This window comes from Haliotis asinina, chromosome 16 (assembly GCF_037392515.1).
Source record: "Haliotis asinina isolate JCU_RB_2024 chromosome 16, JCU_Hal_asi_v2, whole genome shotgun sequence".
Lineage (NCBI taxonomy): Eukaryota > Metazoa > Mollusca > Gastropoda > Lepetellida > Haliotidae > Haliotis > Haliotis asinina.
Window position 1 is genome coordinate 15,733,079 of NC_090295.1, and position 23,946 is coordinate 15,757,024.

General features: G+C 41.5%; 2 protein-coding genes across 4 annotated transcripts in view; one reads left to right on the forward strand and one right to left on the reverse strand.

Annotated features, from left to right (window-relative positions):
• The window catches only part of LOC137267912 (ATP-dependent translocase ABCB1-like), a 168,631-nt gene that overhangs the window by 1,410 nt on the left and 143,275 nt on the right, over positions 1 to 23,946 (reverse strand). For all 3 annotated transcript variants that reach the window (XM_067802354.1, XM_067802355.1, XM_067802356.1), the window contains exons 24-27: positions 4,590 to 4,746; positions 3,145 to 3,342; positions 2,360 to 2,563; positions 1,196 to 1,342 (exon numbers count right to left, since the gene is read on the reverse strand). In XM_067802354.1, coding sequence (XP_067658455.1) covers positions 1,196 to 1,342; positions 2,360 to 2,563; positions 3,145 to 3,342; positions 4,590 to 4,746 — 706 coding nt within the window. The remainder of the gene's footprint in view (positions 1 to 1,195; positions 1,343 to 2,359; positions 2,564 to 3,144; positions 3,343 to 4,589; positions 4,747 to 23,946) is intronic.
• Positions 23,460 to 23,946, forward strand: part of LOC137267916 (uncharacterized) — a 62,223-nt gene continuing 61,736 nt past the window's right edge. The window contains exon 1 of the mRNA XM_067802361.1: positions 23,460 to 23,827. The gene's annotated coding sequence lies outside the window, so the exon portion shown is untranslated. The remainder of the gene's footprint in view (positions 23,828 to 23,946) is intronic.

Genomic DNA, 23,946 nt, shown 5'->3' on the forward strand with positions numbered 1-23,946 from the left:
CTGAAACAATTGCTACCGTAAGCCCGTTTTTATAGTGACGTATTCACCCACGTCTTCAAATGTATCCTCGAAAACAAAAACAGGTTTTAATAAAATGAACAAGTTTAGATTGTACAGCACATACATGTGTGTGGAGTTGCGGTGTGTTTTAGGGGTGGTGGTACTGTTTCAGCCGAATGCAGTTAAAGTCAAGTTTTATATGACATCAATCTGTTGTCGTAAACAGCACCATTAACACGCCTCACGAAAACATTCGCTATCATTGCGGGATACTAATTGTATATAATATTAAATAGCCGATTCTTTTCTGTTGGTTACGATACAAACTGTATGTCCAATATGTGACATACGATGTCTTGTCCTGTCCGCTAAACACGCGATATATTTTTATCAGTGAATGGCACTTGTCAATGTAAAGAATTTTGGAATAAAACCTTATTGTCACATAATGTAAGCTGTTTTAATTAAAAAATCACATTTTGTTTGTTTGTTTTACTTATTAATCTGTTTAGTTATTTTTTGTTGTAAATCTAGGTGTTAAAGACAAAGTCGATGCCTAATAATCGGATGAAATAACCGAATGCGTGATACAACGAAGGAAATTGTAGAAACGTATCGAATCGAGTCCCTGATTATGTTTTCACTGATCTATCAGCACAATACAGACAAAAGTCTATGGTCTGCATCGTCCTCAAAAGCTGCATGATCCCCAACTCGTTCACTGGGCTGACTATTTTCTTGTATGCCGCTGTTATGGGAGTCTATGTCTATGTTAAGGTACCTTTGCGCTACGTCAGCCGAACGTCTATGTCAAGGCATAGGAGCTGCGATCATCTTAGCGCAACTCAAGTCGTAAGTCTGTGTTAAACTAAGGGAGGTACTCTCTCCTTAGCGCTATGCCAATCGCAAGTCTATATTACGATCACCTTAACGCTACGCCAGTTGAAAGTCTGTGTTAATGTACGAGTTGAGGATGTCATGTACAACGGCACATTGAGCATTTCACCCATAAGGCGTTGATTTATGAAATACATAGCTCTATTAGCAATTTCAGATTCTATCCCAAATATTTCCACACATATATTTACAAGTATCGGATCGTTCTGTCTGAAATGCCCGTGCATGAATGAACCACTTCCGTCATGGCCGTCTATTAAAATTAACGTTATTAAGGCTCAGTTCAATAGATGATGACCTGTTCACTCTCAGTGTCCAAGGCGGATGTTGCCTCATCCAGGAGGAGGATGCGCGGATTGCGAACAAGTGCCCGGGCGATGGCGACTCGCTGTTTCTGACCTCCAGACAGCTGGGTGCCTTTCTCCCCAACAGCCGTCTCGTACCCCTGGAGACATCAGTCATAACAAGGATCATTGAAGAACATTGAGAAAACACATCAGTTGTAGAATTCAAGACACATAGGACACAGGAATCATGCACTTTTCTTGATTACTTCCATTATATGTAAAAAATATACTGCCCATCAAAAGTTTAGATTCACGTCAAGCACTCACAATAAGGTATGTATGTATGTATGTATGTATGTATGTATGTATGTATGTATGTATGTATGTATGTATGTATCTATGTATGTATGTATGTATGTATGTATGTATGTATGTATGTATGTATCTATGTATGTATGTATGTATGTATCTATGTATGTATGTATGTATGTATGTATGTATGTATGTATGTATGTATGTATCTGTATACATACATGTGGTTACATCGAAGATCAAATTCTCCAATAACTGGAGGAAACCAACTACAAGCCATATGTAGATAAAGTGCACGAGGATCATGCATCAAATTGCTGAAAAGTATGTGCAAATATCTTGCATGTGAACAGGTGCGTTTTGGTGAAAGGTTTTCTTAAGAATTCACCAATTATCACTGAGTTTCATCATTTATTGAACTCATGACAATAATCTTTTCAATGATGCGAGTTTGTGTTCAGGTGCTAACAGTAACTTCAAACAGTATGGAATATTTTGCAAAATATAGTTTAGAACAGTTGACTGAAGTAAGTGCACATGGCTACATCTACACTAGTGAGTCTAGACTTTTGATAGGTAGTATATACGATATTCGAACAATTGACGCTGAGCCAAGGCATTGATTTCAGTCATACATCAGTTAAATCGCACTGTCAATAGTCTCACCTGATACGTTTAGAGTTGTAATATAACACATTGTAAGCTATAAAGTAATTACTGACAGATACCCTGTTCCCGATGTTACAGCTTGGCCATGCAACAACCTGCTAAAGACTAAGTGGATAATTGGGAAAAGATCAGAAAACACACGTCTCACGTTACGATGTTCAGCTGTTAATCATCAAGTATCTTAGGCGTTGTACCTGGGGTAGGTTAGAAATAAACTCGTGGATATTGGCTGTCCTAGTAACCTCGATGACTTCAGCCATGCTGACATCACGCTCAAGGCCATATGCGATGTTTTCCCGAATACTGCAGTCAAACAGAATCGGTTCCTGGCTGACGACACTGATAAATGACCTCAGCGTCGCGAGATTAAACTCGCGTATATTTGTGCCGTCGATCATCTGAAACATAAGTTTATAATATACAGTAAAGTGAAACATCAATATAATATTGCACGTATGTCGCTGCATAAATTGTATGGCTATCTGCCGCTCCATTAAACAAAATGCTTTCATTAATTCTGTTGAGTCTGTACGTGTCGTGAGTCATCCATGCCCTCTCGTATCTCCCCCGGCCATGTTACAACACGTCACAAAAACATCATCATCTCAATATGGCTGACACATTGCAGATGTTAATAAATATGAACGGATACATGATGAACTGTCCATTAATTAACATCATCATCATAAGCATCATCATCGGACACGGCGGTGTCCGTTCTCCAAGTGGAGAACACCTGGAATTTTAGTCCCGACATGGGTACAAGGTGTGAATCCCATTTCTGATGTCCACCAACGTGATATTGCTGAAATATTGCTAAGTGCGGCGTAAAACCAAACTCACTCACTCATCTGAGCCGTCGTCGTCCGATGATAACGACTGGGGAATGTTGAGGAAATATATTTGATATTGGATGTATCTCATTTGTCGACAAACAAACGAAACATGAAGAAAACGTTTGGCCAGAAGTGATTCTTACAATTTCCCCGCCGGTTGTGTCGTAATATCTCTGGAGAAGGGACACAACTGTGCTCTTCCCGCATCCGCTGACTCCGACCAACGCTGCAGTGTTTCCGGGCTTGATATTGATGTTGAGTCCCTTCAACACTTGCACATCTGGCCTCATGGGGTAGTGGAACTGGACGTCCTTCAACGTGATGTCGCCTTTCACATCACTCTGGAAACAAATCCAACAGTCTGTATTTACTACGTCTTCTTCGATATGGAGGGGCGGGGGTAGTTCAGTGGTAATAGCCTTCGCTCCTCACGCTGAAGACCGGGTTCTATTCCCTACATGGGTATAATGTGTCCCCCGTCGCGATATTGCTGGAATGTTACTAAAACCGGGTTTAAACTAAACTAAACTCTTTAATATGGAACGAAAGTCAGTGTGCGAATAATCGTGACTGGGTCTGAGAAATCAGTGATCGATATTATGAAGGACTATTCCCGCTGTGAGTTTCATGTCAAGTCCCAACCTGACCAATGTCACTAAAACCACATACGCACATAACATATATTTGCACAAATCAGAGCATTCCAAATATCATAAATATTTACGTGAAGATTCTGCGTAGGATTCGTTTTCAGGAATCTGTTTTTGTTGTAAGAGGCGACTAACGGGATCGGTGGCCAGACTGACTTGGTTGACACATGCCATTGTTCCCTAAATGCCTATATTGATGCTCATGATATCGATCACTGGATTGTCTGGTTCAGACTCAATTATTTACAGACCGCAGCCATACAGCTGGAAAATTGCTGAGTGTTGGGCAAACAAACACAGCAGTCACAATTACTTCCGCTATATTATGGATTAGAACACATCTCGATGCACGTCGCTGTCCACCTGACTTACAGTACAAGAAAATATAATCCAACGAACACATTCGGTAGCTCCTGACGTCATCAGACGTCAACTAGGGAGAAGATGGGAAAAACTGGTTTACGGACCTTATTACATACACATGTAGAGATAAATATTCAGACGGAGTTCAGCTAAGCATTAAATTTTCTCTAGAAAATAAATAATGAAATCTCAATAATACTTTATCAGCCCTCCTTCCAAACCAAATACGTATTTACATTACAGTATTAAACTGAAAAGTTCGAATGAATTAAAGAAACGTTGTATTACATTGACACTCTCGTCCTCTTCTGACCGAACTAGCCGGTATAGAGCTATGTACCTTGCAGCTTTCTTTACGAATATCCCAGCACGAACTTTCAACCTGTTCGGCAAATACCGACACCACCGCGTGCGACAGTTTTCGATGTACGGAGCAATTGCTTCCGTTCTCTGGAAGCTGTTCTCCTCGATGTTTAAGTTAGCGATTTCAGGCGGGTCGTACGTGATAACAAGTCTTTTATTGCATCAACTGGAAGCTAAGGTGAGTGCATATGAAGTAACAGTCTGTGTCTCACCTGCACGATGCCCTTGTTGCTGTAGATGTCAATGAAGGGGACGTAGTCCAGTAGTTTGAAGATAAGCCCAGCAGAGAGCCTAGCCTTGGTGTAGTCTGGCAGGAAAGAAGACGCCTGACCAACAGCCATTCCAGTGAAGGCGATGGCGAAGAAGACCCTGCAATAATAGATGTTTGTGGTGATATAAAGGAAAAAAAGAATAACCCAGTAAATAGTCATGCACTAAGGTAATATGCAATCAGGCAGGATGCTATGCCTGACCACCGGCCATTCCGGTAAAGGGTATGATGAATAGGACCCTGCAATAATAGAGGTTTGTAATAATGCAAAGGGGAGCGTGACTCGATAAGGAATAATCCCGTAAATACATTAAAATAAGACAAATATAAATAGTAAGTAATTTTCTGTCAAACACGTTTTGGTTACGGCTTTAGAAAAACTGATATACAACGGCAACCTGTAAATAATCAACACTCGGTCAGACAAACGAGGAGTTCTTAACATGTCACATACAATCCAGGGGCGGATACAGCTTTTTGAGAAGGGTGCGAGGTGTGGTGGGGGTGCACAGTTCATTTCTACCCGTTTTCACTAGAGCTGGAATGGTCATGAAAAAAACTTTCAGGTACACCCTTACATCTACCGTCCGGATCTGCCTGTAGCTATCACTGTCCGATGACCTGCTATCCTCCATTCTTGACTACAAGGCCTGTTAGCATCCACTCGGTATCTCTTAACGCGTTAAATCCATTTTTCGCATTCACTGGAAACGAATATTTATTCATTTGTTTTATAAGAATGTTTTTACCTGAACTGTTCTATTATTTACCATATGGAATGTGCAACATGTAATACACGCAGGCCACGAGGAGGTCTTTACTCACTTGTGTAGTATGGTTGTATGGGAATTCTATCCTTCGCACAGGCAAGTCTGGACAGTACATCTAAGAACCCCGGTTTCTTATTTCTGTTAAAGAATTATCATGTTAACCTATTATTTTTATACCTTAGAATCTTGTGCACGTCTATATCATACGGAACAAGAACTGCTCAAGGAACCACAATAATCTTGACGACAGTGCAGGGATGTCGATACCAAACGAGCCCTTAAACATCATAGCGATGTCATCATCTGTTCATTTTCATATTGTTAAAGAAGGCAACGCGCAATTGTTTACCAAGAAGCTGCCATCAGACATTACTGACCACCCAAAACGATAACCGTCAGAACGTTCCCCACACCTTGAATCCGTCACACTTCTTTTATCATTATTGAGGAGTTCTGTAAATGATAATGGCGATAAGGTCGATATAGGTGCTGATTTATCTATGTGGATGACTAAAATGGATGCTCATCAACTAAGATAGCTGGCAATCCCAAATAATTCTCGATGACCTTGTTCCTGTGCGCGTGAGATTTTACCCTTTGGCCCCGTTAGGTCAAGGTGGTGCGCGTCTAGGTCGCTATCTCCTGACAGCGTGGATTGGGTGCATGAGATGCTCTATAACTCGCCCCACCTGTTGAACGTTCACATGTTCAGCACAGAAACACTCAGGCAATGCACGCAATGGCTTCCCGTCTCAAAAGTTTGAAATTACTTGAATGCCCTTAATTGCCTCATAACAGTGAAACAGCGTGCAAAATACAATCTTCGGCAGTTATGAACCCGTGAAGATCCTGTTTAGAATTTATATTCAACAACCGATGCTTGAAATCGGTCTGCAAATAATCGAATGGACCAGAAATTCCAGTGATCGACACAATGAACGTCGATTATCCCTGCTGACGAGGTAAAATGTAAACCAACCCTACTAAGCCACCAATGCCCAATCAATCTCATTTAAAAATCACACCATGCACATCGACGCATAGCACATCGGCATCCACTACACAAGCAGCAGATCCGGGTTGGAATTGGTCGTCAGCAACACATGCTTGTCGTAAGAGGCGACTACTGACATCGGATGGTCAGTCGTTGACTTGAGTGATGTATGTCATTGTATCTCGATTGCGTAGGTCGACGCTCATGGTTTCAATCACTAGCATCAATAGATTGTCTGGCCAAGACTCGAATATTTACAAATCGCCGTCCTATTAAACTGGAACGTTGCCGTGTGAGGTGTCACAGATCAAACAAACCTTCGGTTATGCTGTAACCTGATATATGTTTTTGCAGGATTGCCACTCCTTAGAATTTATTTTTGTCTATCAAACTAATCTCAGACTTCACATAACTATCTTTGGATTTTCTACTTTGAAAGGTTAAGATCTTGTCAGGGACCTTAGATTGTCATCTCATTTAACTAGCTGAAAACAAGCCTAATGTCATCTCATATGATTTGCTGAAAACATGACTAATGTCCTCTCCTATAACTAGCTGTAGACAAGACTAATGTCATCTCATATGACTTGCTGTAGACAAGACTAATGTCACCTGATATGATTTGCTGAAAACAAGACTAATGTCATCTCCTATAACTAGCTGTAGACAAGACTAATGTCATCTCATATGACTTGCTGTAGACAAGACTAATGTCACCTGATATGACTTGCTGAAAACAAGACTAATGTCATCCCCTATAACTAGCTGTAGACAAGACTAATGTCATCTCATACGACTTGCTGAAAACATGACTAATGTCATCTGATATGACTTGCTGAAAACAAGACTAATGTCATCCCCTATAACTAGCTGTAGACAAGACTAATGTCATCTCATATGACTTGCTGTAGACAAGACTAATGTCACCTGATATGACTTGCTGAAAACAAGACTAATGTCATCCCCTATAACTAGCTGTAGACAAGACTAATGTCATCTCATATGACTTGCTGTAGACAAGACTAATGTCACCTGATATGACTTGCTGAAAACAAGACTAATGTCATCCCCTATAACTAGCTGTAGACAAGACTAATGTCATCTCATATGACTTGCTGTAGACAAGACTAATGTCACCTGATATGACTTGCTGAAAACAAGACTAATGTCATCCCCTATAACTAGCTGTAGACAAGACTAATGTCATCTCATACGACTTGCTGAAAACAAGACTAATGTCATCTCATACGACTTGCTGAAAACATGACTAATGTCAGCTCATATAACTAGCTGTGAACAAGGCTAATGTCCTCTCATATGACTTGCTGTAAACATGACTTATGTCATCTAATACATCTAGCTGTAAACAAGGCTAATGTCATCTCATAAAACTAGCTGTAAACAATGCTAATGTCATCTCATATAACTAGCTGAAAACAAGACTAATGTCATCTCATAAAACTAGCTGTAAACACAGCTTATGTCATCTCATATAACTCGTTGTAAACAAAGACTAATGTCATCTCATATAAAAAAACTGTATACAAGACTAATTAAAGTCAAACAACTCGTATAACTAGATATATACAAGGGTAATTTAACCTCATATAACCAGGTGTCCTTCCAGCCACAGGATAGTACCACCAGTTGACCGAGTACGTACAGCTTATTTTAAGTAGAGACCCCTCTTACAAAATGTGACTGTGACTGAATACCTAAGTTCATATTCAGCCGTGGGAGGTCTGAACAACAACCATAAATTTATACTACTGTGCAAGGGGAAAACTGAATTTCAAGTTATTGAAAGACACCGGTCGTTATGCCGAATGTTTGAAGGTTACAGTGATTACCATGTCTTCCCCCTTACTTTTTGAAGTGACACCGACAGGCCCAAGCGGCACATGTTGGGGATATTTTGATCCACGCTGTTACGTATCAGACCATTATCAAAGAAGGGTTTCGCTATTGAAGTCAAGGTTCCGATCATTTGAAAAAACACGGAGTCGGTGGGAACCGCAAAAACAGTTTCCTCCGACTCTCTGATCCCGTCTGACCACGCCCTTTTTGTTTATACTGGTTTATACCCTGGCGTTTCCAGTGACTGTTGATCATTGTTAACAGTTGTCATGGTAACGCCTATCAACTGATAAGGCTTTTTTGTTGCTTACATTATATATACACATGGAATGGCAACTGAAAAACCGGTTCACCCCGTGGACTTATTGTTGTTTTGGAACAAACTTACACCCAATTCGACAAGACTATCAAAATGACCTGCAAAGTGTCAGAATGTTCCTCCATCATATTAACACCCCCTCTTGTGATATTCTCACAAGTTGTAATGATAGCTTGTGGATTACATCAGCCGAAACAGATTTAGCTGTATATCACATATGTCACAATATACTTAGACTGGTCCATTGCAATTGTCTTGATCGAGTGATTGAGTCAAATGTTAATGTCACTCCGTCAGTATTTAAGTTGTATTGTGGCTAAACCAAGTTTCAATTACATGATAAATACATTTAAATTATAAAAAAAACCTGTTGAGAAAGGACGGTTAGAAAAGGTTTAAAATCACAGAACCAGGATTTTAAGAAGGTAGGTCGCTTAGCAGAACAATACAATACAATACAATACAATACAAAAACGGACTATGCATCGCCAGCAACTGAGGCACATCACCATTCTTGGAACAACAACAAAAAGCAAGAATGGAGATGTGATTCTTGAACACAGATAGGATTAATGTTTGTAGATATCTGTTGCTGTTTGATATTTTCCAAACTGAATGTAAAGTGTCACCTAGATATGTTTGTGCCGATGCATTTGTTTCGAATTTGCTTATTGATGACAGTGGCATCAGGACTTGTACTCTGCACCAGAGGCCTTTTATACTGAATAAAGATTTGAACTTAAACGACCAGAACATGACAAGAACATACGATAAGAACCGGGGGTCCGTACAACACCGATACAGACAAAACCCTTATTTTGCCCCCTTAACACAGACTAGAAAGGGAAAATCCCAGACACTGCCGCGTGCGGTTAGAAAGATTCCCATATGAAACCCAATATCCACGAACATCTATATATTTCAGGATGAAGTTCAACACGACGGGGCGGTATTCCTGCCTACAACATGGGTCACTAATTTCGACTGAGCTTATGTCCACAGTGCTCATCACTATCAAGTATCTTCAACCACAGACGCCGTAGAGTGAGTGAGTTTAGCTTTACGCCGCACTCAGCAATATTCCAGTTATATGGCGGCGGTCTGTAATCAATCGAGTCTGGACCAGACAACCCAGTTATCAACAACATTAGCATTGATCTGCGCAATTGGGAACCGATGACAAGTCAGCGAGCCTGGCCACCTGATCCCGTTAGTTGCCACTTACAACAAGCATAGCCGCCTTTTATGGCAAGCATGGGTTGCTGAAGGCCTTTTCTACCCCGTCACCGTATTATGAAGAAACGTACGAGTTTGTGTTCGGAAAAGTTCTGGAATGCGGCTGACAAGCCAAGGATCATAATCGGAGAAAGAATCGGTTATTCGAATTAATTACCTCCGAATTCTTTTTCGTCTAAGGGATGCAACTCAGCACTGCGAATTTAGCCCTGTCAGATGCCCCTACCAGAACTATACGCATGATTTCTATAAGAATTCTCATCAAATGAATCTCTGCATCTGGTGATAAGATGATAATTCCCGAGCACAAGTAGATCCTACAGCAGCAAAGAGACACTATTTCAGCATGAGGAACTGACGATATTCTTCATCGTGGAAATAATCAGCTTGCCAAATACCAAAGATGTGTAGAGGTGCCAGTAACCTATAGTTGTCGTTTAGCAATTGGGGAATTAGCAATAAGTCTTGAGATAATGTGCTAATATTCACCGCTGTGCATCTTTAAACATTCTCTATTACAATGTTTAGGAATAGGTGCATCAGCAATAAATCAGTCCCGAGTTTCCGAGGTAATATTCAACGCTGTACACTTCTAAACATTCACAATTACATTTAGCAATGGCTGTATATTATAAGCAAGAACTCAACCCTGAGTGGTTGTGGAAACCCTAAATATTCGAAGACTTTAAACATTTACTATTTACAACATTTAGCGGAGGGTGCATTAGCATTAAATCAGTCGAGTTTATACTGTAACATCCAATGTAGTGCTCCCATCAACACAGTAAACAAACACGTGCAGTCTCCGTGAATGAAGTCAGTCTCTCCATCAAGGGTTCCGGAATATATGCTCGCGAGACGTGGATGTCGATAACGAAAACGACGAACGTAAAATGGAATATCTCAATGCGTCTTTTATTGATGCATGAATCGACTAGTGTTTATTAAAAGATATCCACATCAAAACACAGATAAAAACCCAGGAAGAGGCCAAATAAAAACAAACTCTGAAGTTATCGTGCTCGTTCACGTGGTCCCTCATCCCGAAGCGTCACAGCTTGGCTTATTCGATAGCAGTATTTGCGCACGTGCGAGTTTATTTGGAAACGTGTGCTTATGACATTCTAGAAAGATAAACCTATAAACAGAATAGGAAATGCAGGATCTGTTGATCTGTAAGCTAGTTTAACAAGCTCCTTCCTTCTGGCTCATTACGTGACCCGGTTGTGTTTACCTGAAACCCGAGGCAAAGAAATATTTGCCTTTCAACGTTACAGCGATTTTGTATATAAACACATTTGGTTTCCGAGCAATGTTTGCCTCTAATGCATATACGTTTAAGTCAAGAGGCATCATATCAGTAGGTGTCATATGATGATGACTGATGACTTGTCTCTGAGAATACTCGTACTATGGACGCTTCCAAAGGTTCCTACAACATGCACGCCGAATGGGTTCAGTTCTCACCTGAAACCAAAACAAGGCGATATCCGAAGTTGACAACACTGTTGTTGATGGTGATGATCATCATCATCATGCGGATGTATGGATTTGCAGCAATGGAACAGCATGTTCCAAGGGTGCCTGGCCTAGACCGGAACTCCAACAGGAAGATCTCGCTACTGATACTGATGGGGATCTGGATGAAGGAGATAGTTCTGGTAGTGATGATGGAGCAGTCTTTATGACCAAGGACAGTAGGTAACAGTCAAGGTCATGGCTGTTGTGCTGTAGCTACTGCTGACAGTAATAATGACAGCGAAGGGAGTCAAAATGGGATTTTTGACTAGGGGTGGCCGTCTTTTGGCTCGTACCAGCCCACACCGTTCAATATTATCGAGATCCTATATGGTGGATATCTATCTCATATACCGACTCCGGTATTTTTCGCCAGGCAGGCAAGCAGTAAGTACCATCTTTTCGTACTAATCTGACACCAAACGCCCTCACTCCGAGTGAGTATCGTTATACACCGCTTTAGCAATACTCCAACAACATCACGACGCGGGACATCAGAAATGGGTTTCACTCGCTGTGCCCGTGTGGGGAATCGAACCCGGGTTTTCGACGAACGCTTTAACGATTAGGCTCCCCCATCGCCCTTCCTCTCCAAGAACAGAGAATTCACTGCGGTCTGATAGTGATCCACACCACTATCATACAATAATGGTAAAGGTGAAAACTAAAGTGACTGATGGCTGAAATTTGGGGTGCAGAGAATTTTCATATTGCGATATACTGTGATGCGAGAGCATATATTGCGATATGTAGTGCAATATAATGTAAGAAGTCTTTCTTAACACACATCCACACATGCACACATACTTTTAATCGAGTTAATACTTGATTTATAAAGCATAAACACAACCAAATCACTATGCTCGATTAAATGCAATTATGACAAAATAAAAATGTAGATAATCTTTAGCATAAACAAGGAAAAGAACAATACAAAGATTAAAACGGAAATGCACAAAAATTTCCGAGTGCATGTCAAAATACCAGTTTTCGATTAGGGTGTCGCAATACGTAGCGTTTTCATGTCTGAACCGGTAAATACTGGTATACCAGTTATACTGCGCAGCCCAAACTGAAATAAAAATAATGCTTGCTTGTCGTAAGAGGGATCGAGTGGTCAGGCTCGCTGACTTGGTTGACACATGTCATCGGTTCCCATTTGCGCAGATCGATGCTCACGTTGTTGATCACTGGATTGTCTGGTCCAGATTCGATTATTTACAGACCGTCGCCATATAGCTGGAATATTGGTGAGTGCGGCGTAAAACTAAACTCACTCACTCACTGAAATCAAAATAGACCAAATTGTTGAAATTGCAACAAATTGTCACTCATGTTTTTCTATCTGTTCTTTGCACGTACTCACAAACCAAATGGAGAATACACGTGTTAGTAAAGGGAACACACAGCATGCAGCAAACACACTCCAACACAACATGAGTGCAGTGTAATTTATGTTGAGCACCCCAGTTCCAATTAACACTTAATGAAACCCGTATCTGAAGACAAAATACGACACTCGGCGGTGTGGTAATGGCACAAAGACGTGTCTGGGCGATGGAGAACGCCCGCAGATGAATTTACCCACGCCGATCCATATAGTTTCCCCTTGAAAATTTCATCACTGTTGAGATAAGGTCGTTTGAGTTTTATGTTTCTTTCAGCATCGTTTCTTCACAACATACGACTTCAGGAGAGAGGTTCTCTGAATCTTAACATGTATCAGTACATACACGCATTAGCAATCTATCGCGTAGAGAGCACTTTGTTTTGTCGAATAAAAACAAACATGAAACTATATAAATCTGGAGCAGTGTAGCTCCGCTGATAGTTTTCGTTGCTCTCTGCCATTATGCATCATCCACAGAGGGCGGTGCGACAGTATCAACTGTCAAATCTGAAAGAAATTACAAATGTTCGGCTTATAAACGTCAAAAAAGAGATTTCCCGAATTATTTCCATTCACCGTTTTTATTTGCAGAGTAACACATTTAAGAAAAACTGTATCCGCAGTTATATATATAGGGCCCAATACGCTTACATGTCTGCATCTTTTTGAATATGTTGATCTGGGCACCAAAGAGCCTTATGAAGGAGAGCTTCGAGCAATATGTCCATGTCTCGGTGGCCAATGGCAGTTACAGAAAAATGTCAGAACAGTTCATTTGACCAAATGTGGCATTAGGGGCGCAATTAAGATTCGAACCAAACTAAAATTCCCCCACATGGATGAAACCTTTCCTAACACAAAGGAGATCGGAATGTACAAATATTTCTCACATTTGCAACGCTAATAGATGATACGCCTGACTGAAATGACAGCGAGTGAGCTTTCATGCTGCATTTCGCTTTGGGTGATTGACAGGAGTTTCTAGAGCTGTCTAACTGTCAGTGTGTTGTTTGTAACGCCAGGCTATGCTCATTAATCAAGACAGCAAGTGACACAAAATGGGCTTCACGTGGTGAAACCATATGGGGAATCGAGCCCAGGACTTCAACGTGAAAAGCCAACGCCTTAACCACTTTGCTCCTCAATGTCCCTTATGTCAAGACGTGGCTATTTGAGGGGGAAACAACTACTGCGATAGCAATAGTAAATTGCGACCACCTATTGCAATATTAATGCAACAGGATTTTTCTCTCCTTGAATTGTCCTATTTGAAGCCATTTCCCAAATGAATGTCTAGTTTACATAAAATAATAATTAAAAAAACAAGATGAAGTAGCTTCAATCTCCTTTAATAACTGACAAAAAACCTGAAACGCATTCATCAACAGTTGCTAAACTATCGACAGATATCGATGCATCGATAGTTTTCGTTTTTACCATAGACTCAACAGTTGCATGCATGCCATCGATAGTTCGACGCATCGTTACAACCCTGTCTACAGGAACTCCTGGGAGGAAACACTAAACTTTGTTTACAAAGACATTTCGGCGCTTCGAGGTGGCCTCCGTGATGGTTTTATGATGTGGGAAGCTTTCATTCATCATTTTGAACAATTGAACTGTTTTATAGGCACATGTACCTTTACATAATGGGGCGATGAGGACATTATCATTTTTTCCCAACCAAAATAACTTTCACGAAGTAATGATCAAACAGAACATTTGGTATTTTTGTGACATTTCCAAATTCGCATTATTCCATAAGGTCTATTTTCACATAAACCATCAGTGTTTTTACAATATCATACCAGAGGTGTTACCGTCTGCTGGCGTGCTTCCGGCCAAAGAACAGACAGAGGTAGCTTCTTCGCTCTGACGGACTAATAGGCAACTGAATGATATAGGTAAGATAGGTGTCGGTTTACGCGTTCCCACGCTCTATCCTCGGGATGAGCTTCATGCACTGGGCACATCTGCCGCAATGCTTCACAATGTTTGCAAGACATACACTATCTGCCAGATGCACACTTGGGTGATAGGTCAGAGGTCATCGTCAAGGTCACTCGAGCACGATTACGGTGAACTATTTCAGGAACATATCTACCGTTTGGTGATTAGGCCCAAAGAGCAGGTTGGGGATAGGGTTTGAGAGTAAGGGCGAGGACACGTGGGAGAAGGTTCCGTTTCATTTTTGTGTAGTAGTACGTTTTTACACGTGTTGTGTTTCCGGTGTTTGGTTTTGAAGGTATAGCCATATGGTACCTTATCAAGATTAATAGTACAAGCCAAAAACTAACTGCGTCTTTCAAGCTCTTATTCATGATTGATTCCAACATCACCATCTCTTCCATAATCTAAAAGTTTTTTAGACAAATTACGCCTGACATGATATTCATATTCTGGATGTTGAAAGCTCCTTCGCTTAACTATGAGGTGTTTTCTGGTAGGGTTGCGCTTTGCTTAGAAAACGTAGGTAATTGAATATGGGTCTTCTGACAGTGAAGTAGTATTTGCAAAACACACAGAAGAATCTACTGTCCAACTTTATAATATCCGTGTGACTTCCTCACATAAGCGGGGCGACTAAGTAGATTAATAGTTAAAGCGTTCGCTCCAGAAATTGGCTCCATACACTGAACCCATTGGGGATCGAATCCGGCTCTTCAACGTGACAAGCAAATGCCATAACCACTTGGCTACCCTGGCTACCCAAAAATATACTAGAAAGTAAACGGTAGTAACACACAGCACTCTGCTTAAATGAATGTACAGTGCAGTACATAAAATTAATATTCTATTTTGACCAGGGACCTTATTCTCGAAATGTTCGTACCCCTAAGGATTCTTAACTTTGATCGTAGCCAATGTGTTTAGAATTGGCTTAAGAAGTTCGTAGGGCTTCGAACGTTTCGAGAATAGCTAGCCTGGACCCATAAGCCTTTGTTATGAGTCTGACGACACAGCCGTTAAATCAAAATACATACATGAGCGAATGATATTCTATGCTATCGGGTCAATGAGTTGGAGCTACTGTCGTCCAAACAAAACTTTCAGGGGTGTTAACTAGGGCCTCGTTTCACAAAGCAGTAAGGGGACCATCAGCTTAGCCTTAGTAAAGGTTCGTGAAAGGAGCCACGGAGTGTAACCTCAAAAGGAAATGGGATGCTGAGGATGACAACTCGATTGTTGAATGTTTGTTGAGGTAAAGAGGACATCCGCATATCTATTCGAGTCAACTTCAACAAATGGTATCTATGGAGACTCCTTTTCCCCATATCGCATCCTTCGACGTGACCAGCTAGATTACCTGTCACGGAATGGCACATAAGGTGAAATTGGGGTTCAGATGATAGCATTACTCCGGGTTACAGCTTATACAGATTACAGAATACCTTCCCGCGTGGATTGTAAAATTTTGGTAATAATGCATAGGTGTATGGCCCTGTGCCATACGATAACCCTTTCAGATGGTTACGAATGAACTTACTCAGCATCAAAGTCGTCCTTAGCTAGATAAGCCAAAAAGATTATATGTAATTATTGTCTGGTGACACTGAAAATGTGCTGGGCTTGGAACCCAATCAGCAAATAAGAAAATATTTCTTTCAGTAAACGTATTAAATTCAGACCTTGAATTAAAGTCTGCTTACTAACAAAGATCTGAGGACACCTACTAAGAGTTAATTCATCCTTTTGTCTGACCAACAGAAGCGAAGGGTTTTTGTTTTGTTGTTGTTTTACTCTCTCTCTCTCTCTCTCTCTCTCTCTCTCTGTGTGTGTGTGTGTGTGTGTGTGTGTGTGTGTGTGTTTAAGGGGTGAGGGGGTGTTGTTTTTTATGTTTTGTTTTCTTTGTTCTCTTTTACTTGTTCTTTTGGGGGTATTCAGTTCCACAAGAAATTTCTAGAAACTCGGTTATATCCTGAGAAATGTGAACTGGAATTTCAAGAATACGTCCATTCAAATTTCAAGCTAACACCAGGATATGTCAAGACAAAAACTAATGAAATGGTTCATAGATGAAAGGCTGAACTGGGAATATTATAGAACACTGTATCTGGCGACCCTAAGTCTTCAACGATGCAATCAGTTTTAAGGCTCACACCTATTACAAAGTTCACGTGTGTGTTCTCGTATAATTTACAAGAACAAAATGTCAATTCCAAGCGCAGAGAGTGGAGAAACGTAACTATTAATCGCTTTCCACGGGCTTCATTTTATACAGAACTGGGCCAACCAAACACAACTATTTAATTGGTTACACATATGTGGTGCTCAAGGCCTTAAAAGACCCCCCACCTAGTATTCGCCATATGGTTGATATACATTTTTGAGGTTAGATTAATGTTTGTGGATGCAAAACGGCCGGGCCCCTCAGAACAGCATAGATGTAGGGGCTGATATAGGCACAACAAAGTGCTCCTATGTCTTCCCTCAAAACCGTTATTGTCATCACTCGAGCAGGTTAAGTTTTACTGGTGTCCTGGGCCTCCTTTCACAAAGCACTAAGGTGATCGCATTGAGTGAGTGAGTTTAGTTTTACGCCACAACTCTGCACTATTCCAGCTATATGGCGGCGGTCTGTGAATAATCGAAGCTGGACCAGACAATCCAGTGACCAACAACTTCAACAGCATTCATCTGCGCAATTGGGAACCGATGATATGTGTCAGCCATGTCAGGGAGCCTGACCACCCGATCCCGTTAGTCGCCTCTTACGACAAGCATAGTCGCCTTTTATGGCAAGCATGGGTTGCAGAAGGCCCTTTCTACCCCGGGACATTCACGAGTACTAAGGTGATCGTAAGTCACTAAGGTAACCTTAGTGCAATGTTAAAGAATGGGTGTTAAGGTTAACCTTAGTAAGGGCTGCTTCGTGAAAGGATCCCCTGCACGATGTCCCCGAGTCCTATGCGCGGGAGATTGAGTGAGTGAAAAGTTAACGTAACATCGGCATTACTTCCGCCCTACTGTGCCCAAAACAACTGTTTTACTTTTCCTTGGAATTAATACGGGGGACATATAATTTCTTTCAAGAAACAACTAAAATGATATTTTCTTATGAGTACGGTTTAAAATTAAGTGTCACGTGGTTTAGCAACCTGGGACACTTGTAATGACAACCTCACGTTTCTCAGCTGGAAAAAAGCACGTTTTTTCGAGGAAAAGGCGTGAAACCTCTGCAAACATATGTTTGAGTTCATCTCTCAGTCTGTGTACGTTGCTGTGTGCTGCGTTGATAGATGCAGCGCTGGTGGCCATGTTGTCTTTGACTTCAGAGTTCCGTCCCTTAGTCGGATCAGGAACTTGTGATCATATATTCGAATCTCTGTTCAACAGAGCACAATACTCTAGTGGGTCTTACTTAAGTGGTACCCGTGACGATCCGGGTTTGATCTTCAGTAACCCATACTTGTCACGGGGTAAATGGCCACTAACGGAAAGGGAGGTCGGGCTCGCTGACTTGATTGACATTCCAACTGCGTATATGGATGCTTATGGTGTTGATCACTAGATTATCTGGAATATTGCCGAGTGAGGTGTAAAACTAAACTCATTCACAAAAGTGGTACTCGTCAATGACCTGTGTCCCCATCAACTTTCCTCTCACATTAAGCAGACACACCTGATTAAACTGACTGAAATATTTTAAAGCAACAATAAAACCATAATACCTAAAGTGTTAACATATAGTTTATGGGGGCGAGGGGTAGCCTAGTGGTTAAAACGTTCGCTAGTCACGCCGAAGACCTGGGTTCGATTCCCCACATGGGTACAATGTGTGAAGCCCATTTTCTGGTGTTCCCCGCCGTGATATTGCTGGAATATTGCTAAAAGCGGCGTAAAACTAAACTCACTCACATGTAGTTTATGACTTCCAATGAGATCGGGATTAATAGACTCACTATCATCATCATAATACTCTCATCAAATGTCAGGTTCCTGGCATTCTTTACGAACACTAGAAGGCTGAACGGCGTATAGAACTCCAACTGTTCGTAATTCGCCCTAACAACAAACAGCGCAGCCAGACGGTGTGGTGTTACTCAAGTTCATCTATAACATCTCCAAAGAACAGAAACATTTGGCTGAAGGAATTTGAAATTTTTGCGGTAAATGTGGCGAGGTCAGGATATGGAAAAAAATCTCCCGCCATCTGGCAAGCCGCGAGTTTAAACTCTTCCCTTCTTGTATTGTGTTACGGAGAACGGTGCCTGAAGATGTCACAGAGCAGACGCAAATGCCAAGGGAACAGATGGGCGGGGTGCCTTAGGTCGTGTGATATGTACATACACATGACTTTAAGGGTAATTACCGACCCTATGGTGTTATGGATAAGCTACATTTGTGTTTGTGGTGAAGAAATTTTAAGACTGTCATTTACTTGTCTTGAACCAGTTGAAAGGAAATATAATATTGATTGAGCTAGTATGTTCTGAGGGAATCTTGGAAAGGGTGTCAGGGATATAGATGGAAGAGCTTACATTTAAACATCTAAAGCAAGACTAAAGTGCTCACTTGAAACTAACGTTAAGTGAGTGAGTGAGTGGATTTTGAGCCATTTCTACAAATATTTCAACACTGTCACGCTGGGGACACCAGTCGTGACAATACATCAGTAGGATCATGTTGTAACTGAACTTCGCTTATCTCGAACAATGGCTAACACAAAATATGTCCACAGTGATGCGAGTAAACAAGGTCTCACAATGCGAAATCTTTATGTTGTAAGGAACAAGTAGATCTACTTCTAAAACATATATATAATTCATATTTTAGAGCATGAAACGGGTTAGATGAAAGAGCTTACATCATCCAAACAAGTCATCCCAGCCATATCCAACAAGCTCACATGACCCTAACGATAAAGTGATCGAGGTGGGGAAACAATGTTCCAGCAAAATCACGGCGGGCCAAGCATCAGTGGGTTTCTCACACTGTACCCATGTGAGGAATCAATCCTGGTCATAAGACGTGACGAGCGAACGTTTCAACTACCGGGCTGTTCCACCGCCAAATAACCTGAAGATAACGACTCCTGAAACTTAGAATGATGCTACAACTCTGTTTGTCTCGAACCACGGCTAACAAAAAAATGTCGGTTACACGTACATCCAGTATATCATCTACTAACAACACTTACCTGTCGAACTCGGTTAATTTTACGGGCTTCATGCAAGTACAGGTAAATCATCATTACGTCATCCGAAGATGCTGGACAGAAATATCTCAGATATAAACACATTTAAACGTCGTTCTGTATATTTTTTCAATCCCCGGTGCTAAAACCATTTACACCATCCTTAATAGGTACATTTAACAGGTTCGAGACTTTACAATGGGTGTCGCAGACTCGCTCAAGAATACAATGTCCTTTAAACCATTTGCCACAACAGAACTCTCGGGTTTGTGTATTTTTCGCATGCCAGACGCATGTGTGTGTTTACAGATGAACCATCTGGATGGATGTTTCTGTTTGGACATAGGCAAGCCATCAGTCCGTGATGAAACAAGAATGTTCCGTCGCGTGCCGCCGTAAATGTGAGCGCATGCGTAAACAGGTCAGCGCTTCCTCTGTGCGCATGTCGAGGTGATGACTGAGCGCGTGAATGTTGTTTACGCTGTAAACAGCAATATCACGGTGGCTGTAAGAAATCACGTCTTGGGCAGGCAAACCAGCCGTTGAGAGCATGAGTGAGTGAGTGAGTGAGTGAGCTTTGATGCCGCTTTCACCATTATTCCAGCAATATCACGGTTGGGGGGCACTAGAAATGCGGAGTCGAACCCGGACCTTCGGCATGACAAACTACTACCCCTCCGCCTTGTTGAGAGCATGAACGACTAAACCGGGTATCAAGGGAAAACTGGTCCCTCATAAGTCCTTTAGTCCTAATAGGAAGTGCATGTATATCCAATACTTTAACAAAGACAGAAGATTAAGATTTGTTTGTGGAACGGGGTCTGGGACGCCTATGTCACCTATGACCAGGTTGAACAGTTTGCGAAATTTACGCTGGTCCTGTGGTCTCTGGCTCTTAAAACGCTATCAGGATTGACAGTCCAGTGATTGACAGCATGAACATCAATCTACGCAAATATGGTCACTGGTGTCGTGCCTTTTACGAAACGCAAGCGGTGTAGAAGACCGGTTCTAGCCCGAATCTTCACGCTCTGCCGCTGACCGAGATGACCTTTCAGTGCGTTATATGTATAATGGGCAACATATCTAAGAAGACAGTTTAAAGTGAGTGAGTGAGTTTAGTTTTACACCGCACACAGCAATATTCCAGCTATATGGCGGCGGTCTGTAAATAATCGAGTCTGGACCAGACAATCCAGTGACCAACAACATGAGCATCGATCTGGGCAATTGGGAACCGATGACCTGTGTCAACCAAGTCAGCGAGCCTGACCACCCGATCCCGTCAGTCGTTTCTTACGACAAGCACAGTCGCCTTATAGGGCAAGCATAGGTTGCTGAAAGCCTATTCTACTCCGGGTTAGGCAGTTTAAAACGTGTAATAATAATAATCATAACATGACTTCGTGAAACAAAACCCAAGCAGACCGTCTTTGTACTGCATCTGTCTCTCTCTCTCTCTCTCTCTCTCTCTCACACACACACACACACACACACACACACACACAGATCACCATCACCACCACCATCACCCTCTCATTTTTTTTTTCTGCAACAACACCCCACCCCTTACACCAGGCTGCTCTGGTCGAATTTAATATGGATGTTACTGTTTTCTGGGGATTCACAAGACGGACAGTGTACACGGCGGATATGTCTCACCCAACTCTCTATCTATCGATGTACCTGACGCAATGCAACACACTACAGTGAGATATTGATGCATAGAACCAGACATCTATGAGTCACGTGTGTCCGTGACAGTTTAATCTTTCAGGATCCTTCCGCAATCGATAAACATTGTCTGGCTGTCTTGTACATGTACCTTGTCGTGGACTGCGTTTGGAAAATACGCCCAGTATATCCAGCATGACGTTATGAGCACACAACAAACGAGTGTGAATATGAAATACATCCATAACAAAACACGACCATTTGTCATGGTCGGAGTCATCAGCATAATTGATTCGACAAATAACACCCGCAATATGTACTGTATGGATATAAGAACTTATAAGGCTGCATAAAAGTAGTTAAATGTTTATCGGGCACATTTATTTTTCCAAAAGTGACGAGGGCGGTGGGACTTAGTTTTTTAATTTTTGATAGAAAAAAGTGACGAGAGAGGAAAACATTTTTCTTACTTTTCGCTATTTCTCTCTCTCAGAAATACAGCTTGGGAAGTTTAGCACGTGATAATGAGTTGTAGATTCAGTCACACTCATTCTTACAGACACTGATTCTTATAGTGGGCAAATAGATGATCGGGACGAGGCGAAGTCAAAATTATTTCTCTTTAATGGCAATAAAAAAAATGTTACGCGCACAAATAAAAGTGAGGTGCCGATGCCCGAGAAACATTTCACTTTTGTATTTAGCCTAATACACACGATCATGAAGCGACCGGAACATTGTTAAAGTGGGGCTGCTCCACCATAATGTGGCCGATCTGTCTAGACGTTTTACAAATAAGACTTTGTACAGTAACTTGGTTAACGATTTCCTGCTTGATTTGATTTTTCAGATACCCAATTTTTGGTGTTGAATGATCCGAATCGCTTTCTCAGATCAGACGAGCAGAGTGCCCCTTTAAGGCCCGAGAGATCACGCGACTGCTGGAAATTTCGTAAGGGTGGACTAAATTGAGTACTGCGGTCCACTTGTGTTTGCCGCTTTGTCAAGGGTTTATGAAATACTTAACACCGAGGAGTAGGTGAGTGAGTTTAGTTTTACGCCGCACTCAGCAATATTCCAACTATATGGTGGCGGTCTGTAAATAATCGAGTCTGGACCAGACAGTCCAGTGACCAACAACATGAGCATCGATCTGCACGATTGGGAACCTTTGACATGTGTCAACCAAGTCAGCGAGCCTTACAATAGTAATTGCATTAATTATTCATAGGTTTCGATGAATTTGGTGTTGTGATATGTTTTGTTTTTAAATAATAATGTAATGAGATTAAATGTTTATAAATTACAACTCATTTTAACTTTTGACTTAAAATGTGTATGAATGAAAACTTGATGTTGTAACTGAACGGCTAGTACCGATGTGACGTAAAGCCCACCTCAGACTCAAAGGTTTCAGTCATAGATAAGTCATCCCCATACGTCTCTATACCATTAAAAAGACATCTCTTTCTCATTTGACAGATATTACAACATAAATGAAGTCCATGCGAAAGACTATTGTTAGCCTTCGACGCGTCCCGCAAATGACATTCTAAAAATCTCTTTTAAATAACATTAATCTCCATTACACGGCCACAGTTTTATATCTTCCCCAAACCATCATCCACACATCTCGCCTATTACGTGTCCCCAAGATGAATGACAGCGCCGTTCAGTTGTGACGGTAGCTCAAACGAACATAACAATTTCCCGCGAAGGCAAACCAGGGGCAGAAGGAGCACATGGCTTGATCGGTACCCACGTGGGTTCAGGCCAAAAATAGTAATATTGTCACGTGATGTAAACATTCCGGGCAGCAGGTGCGAGATGTACCAGCCACGTGACCAATATGGATCAATCAGAATGAGTCAGGAAGCAGGCCAAAGGTCGGCGAATTCAAAATTAGACTGCAACTGATACGGACGAGTAATGCCTGCAATCTGTTTTTACCATCGGTTCTCATGTTCGGCGAGAGTCTGCTAGCAAGAACACCGGCGCTATCTGTTGCAAAGATAGCTGGGCTAGCGGTAGAAAAGGGGGAGAAAGGAGGAGGTAGATAAATAGAGGCATGCGTTTGATTCCATTAGTAGATGGACAAAAGCCGGCAAAAAAGCGACATCGTATGCTCAGTTAAGAGGCATAGTTGAGCCGATTCAGAACAGTGAACTTGTGAAATTGGTCATCGGCTTTTTCCGACACTGCTGCAGATTTCTCTGTGTATAGCCCAACACTTTTCGCCTGTGGAGCTTACTTCAGACGGAATTCTGACTGCAGATTAGCTAGGTAAGCTGTTTCATTTAGTATGCTGATCATAATATGATTTGACCCTGCCTCGTAAACAAACCCCATTGCCATGTATTTGTTTTGTGTCACTGATGATAAAATCAAGTTTGGCACCGTGT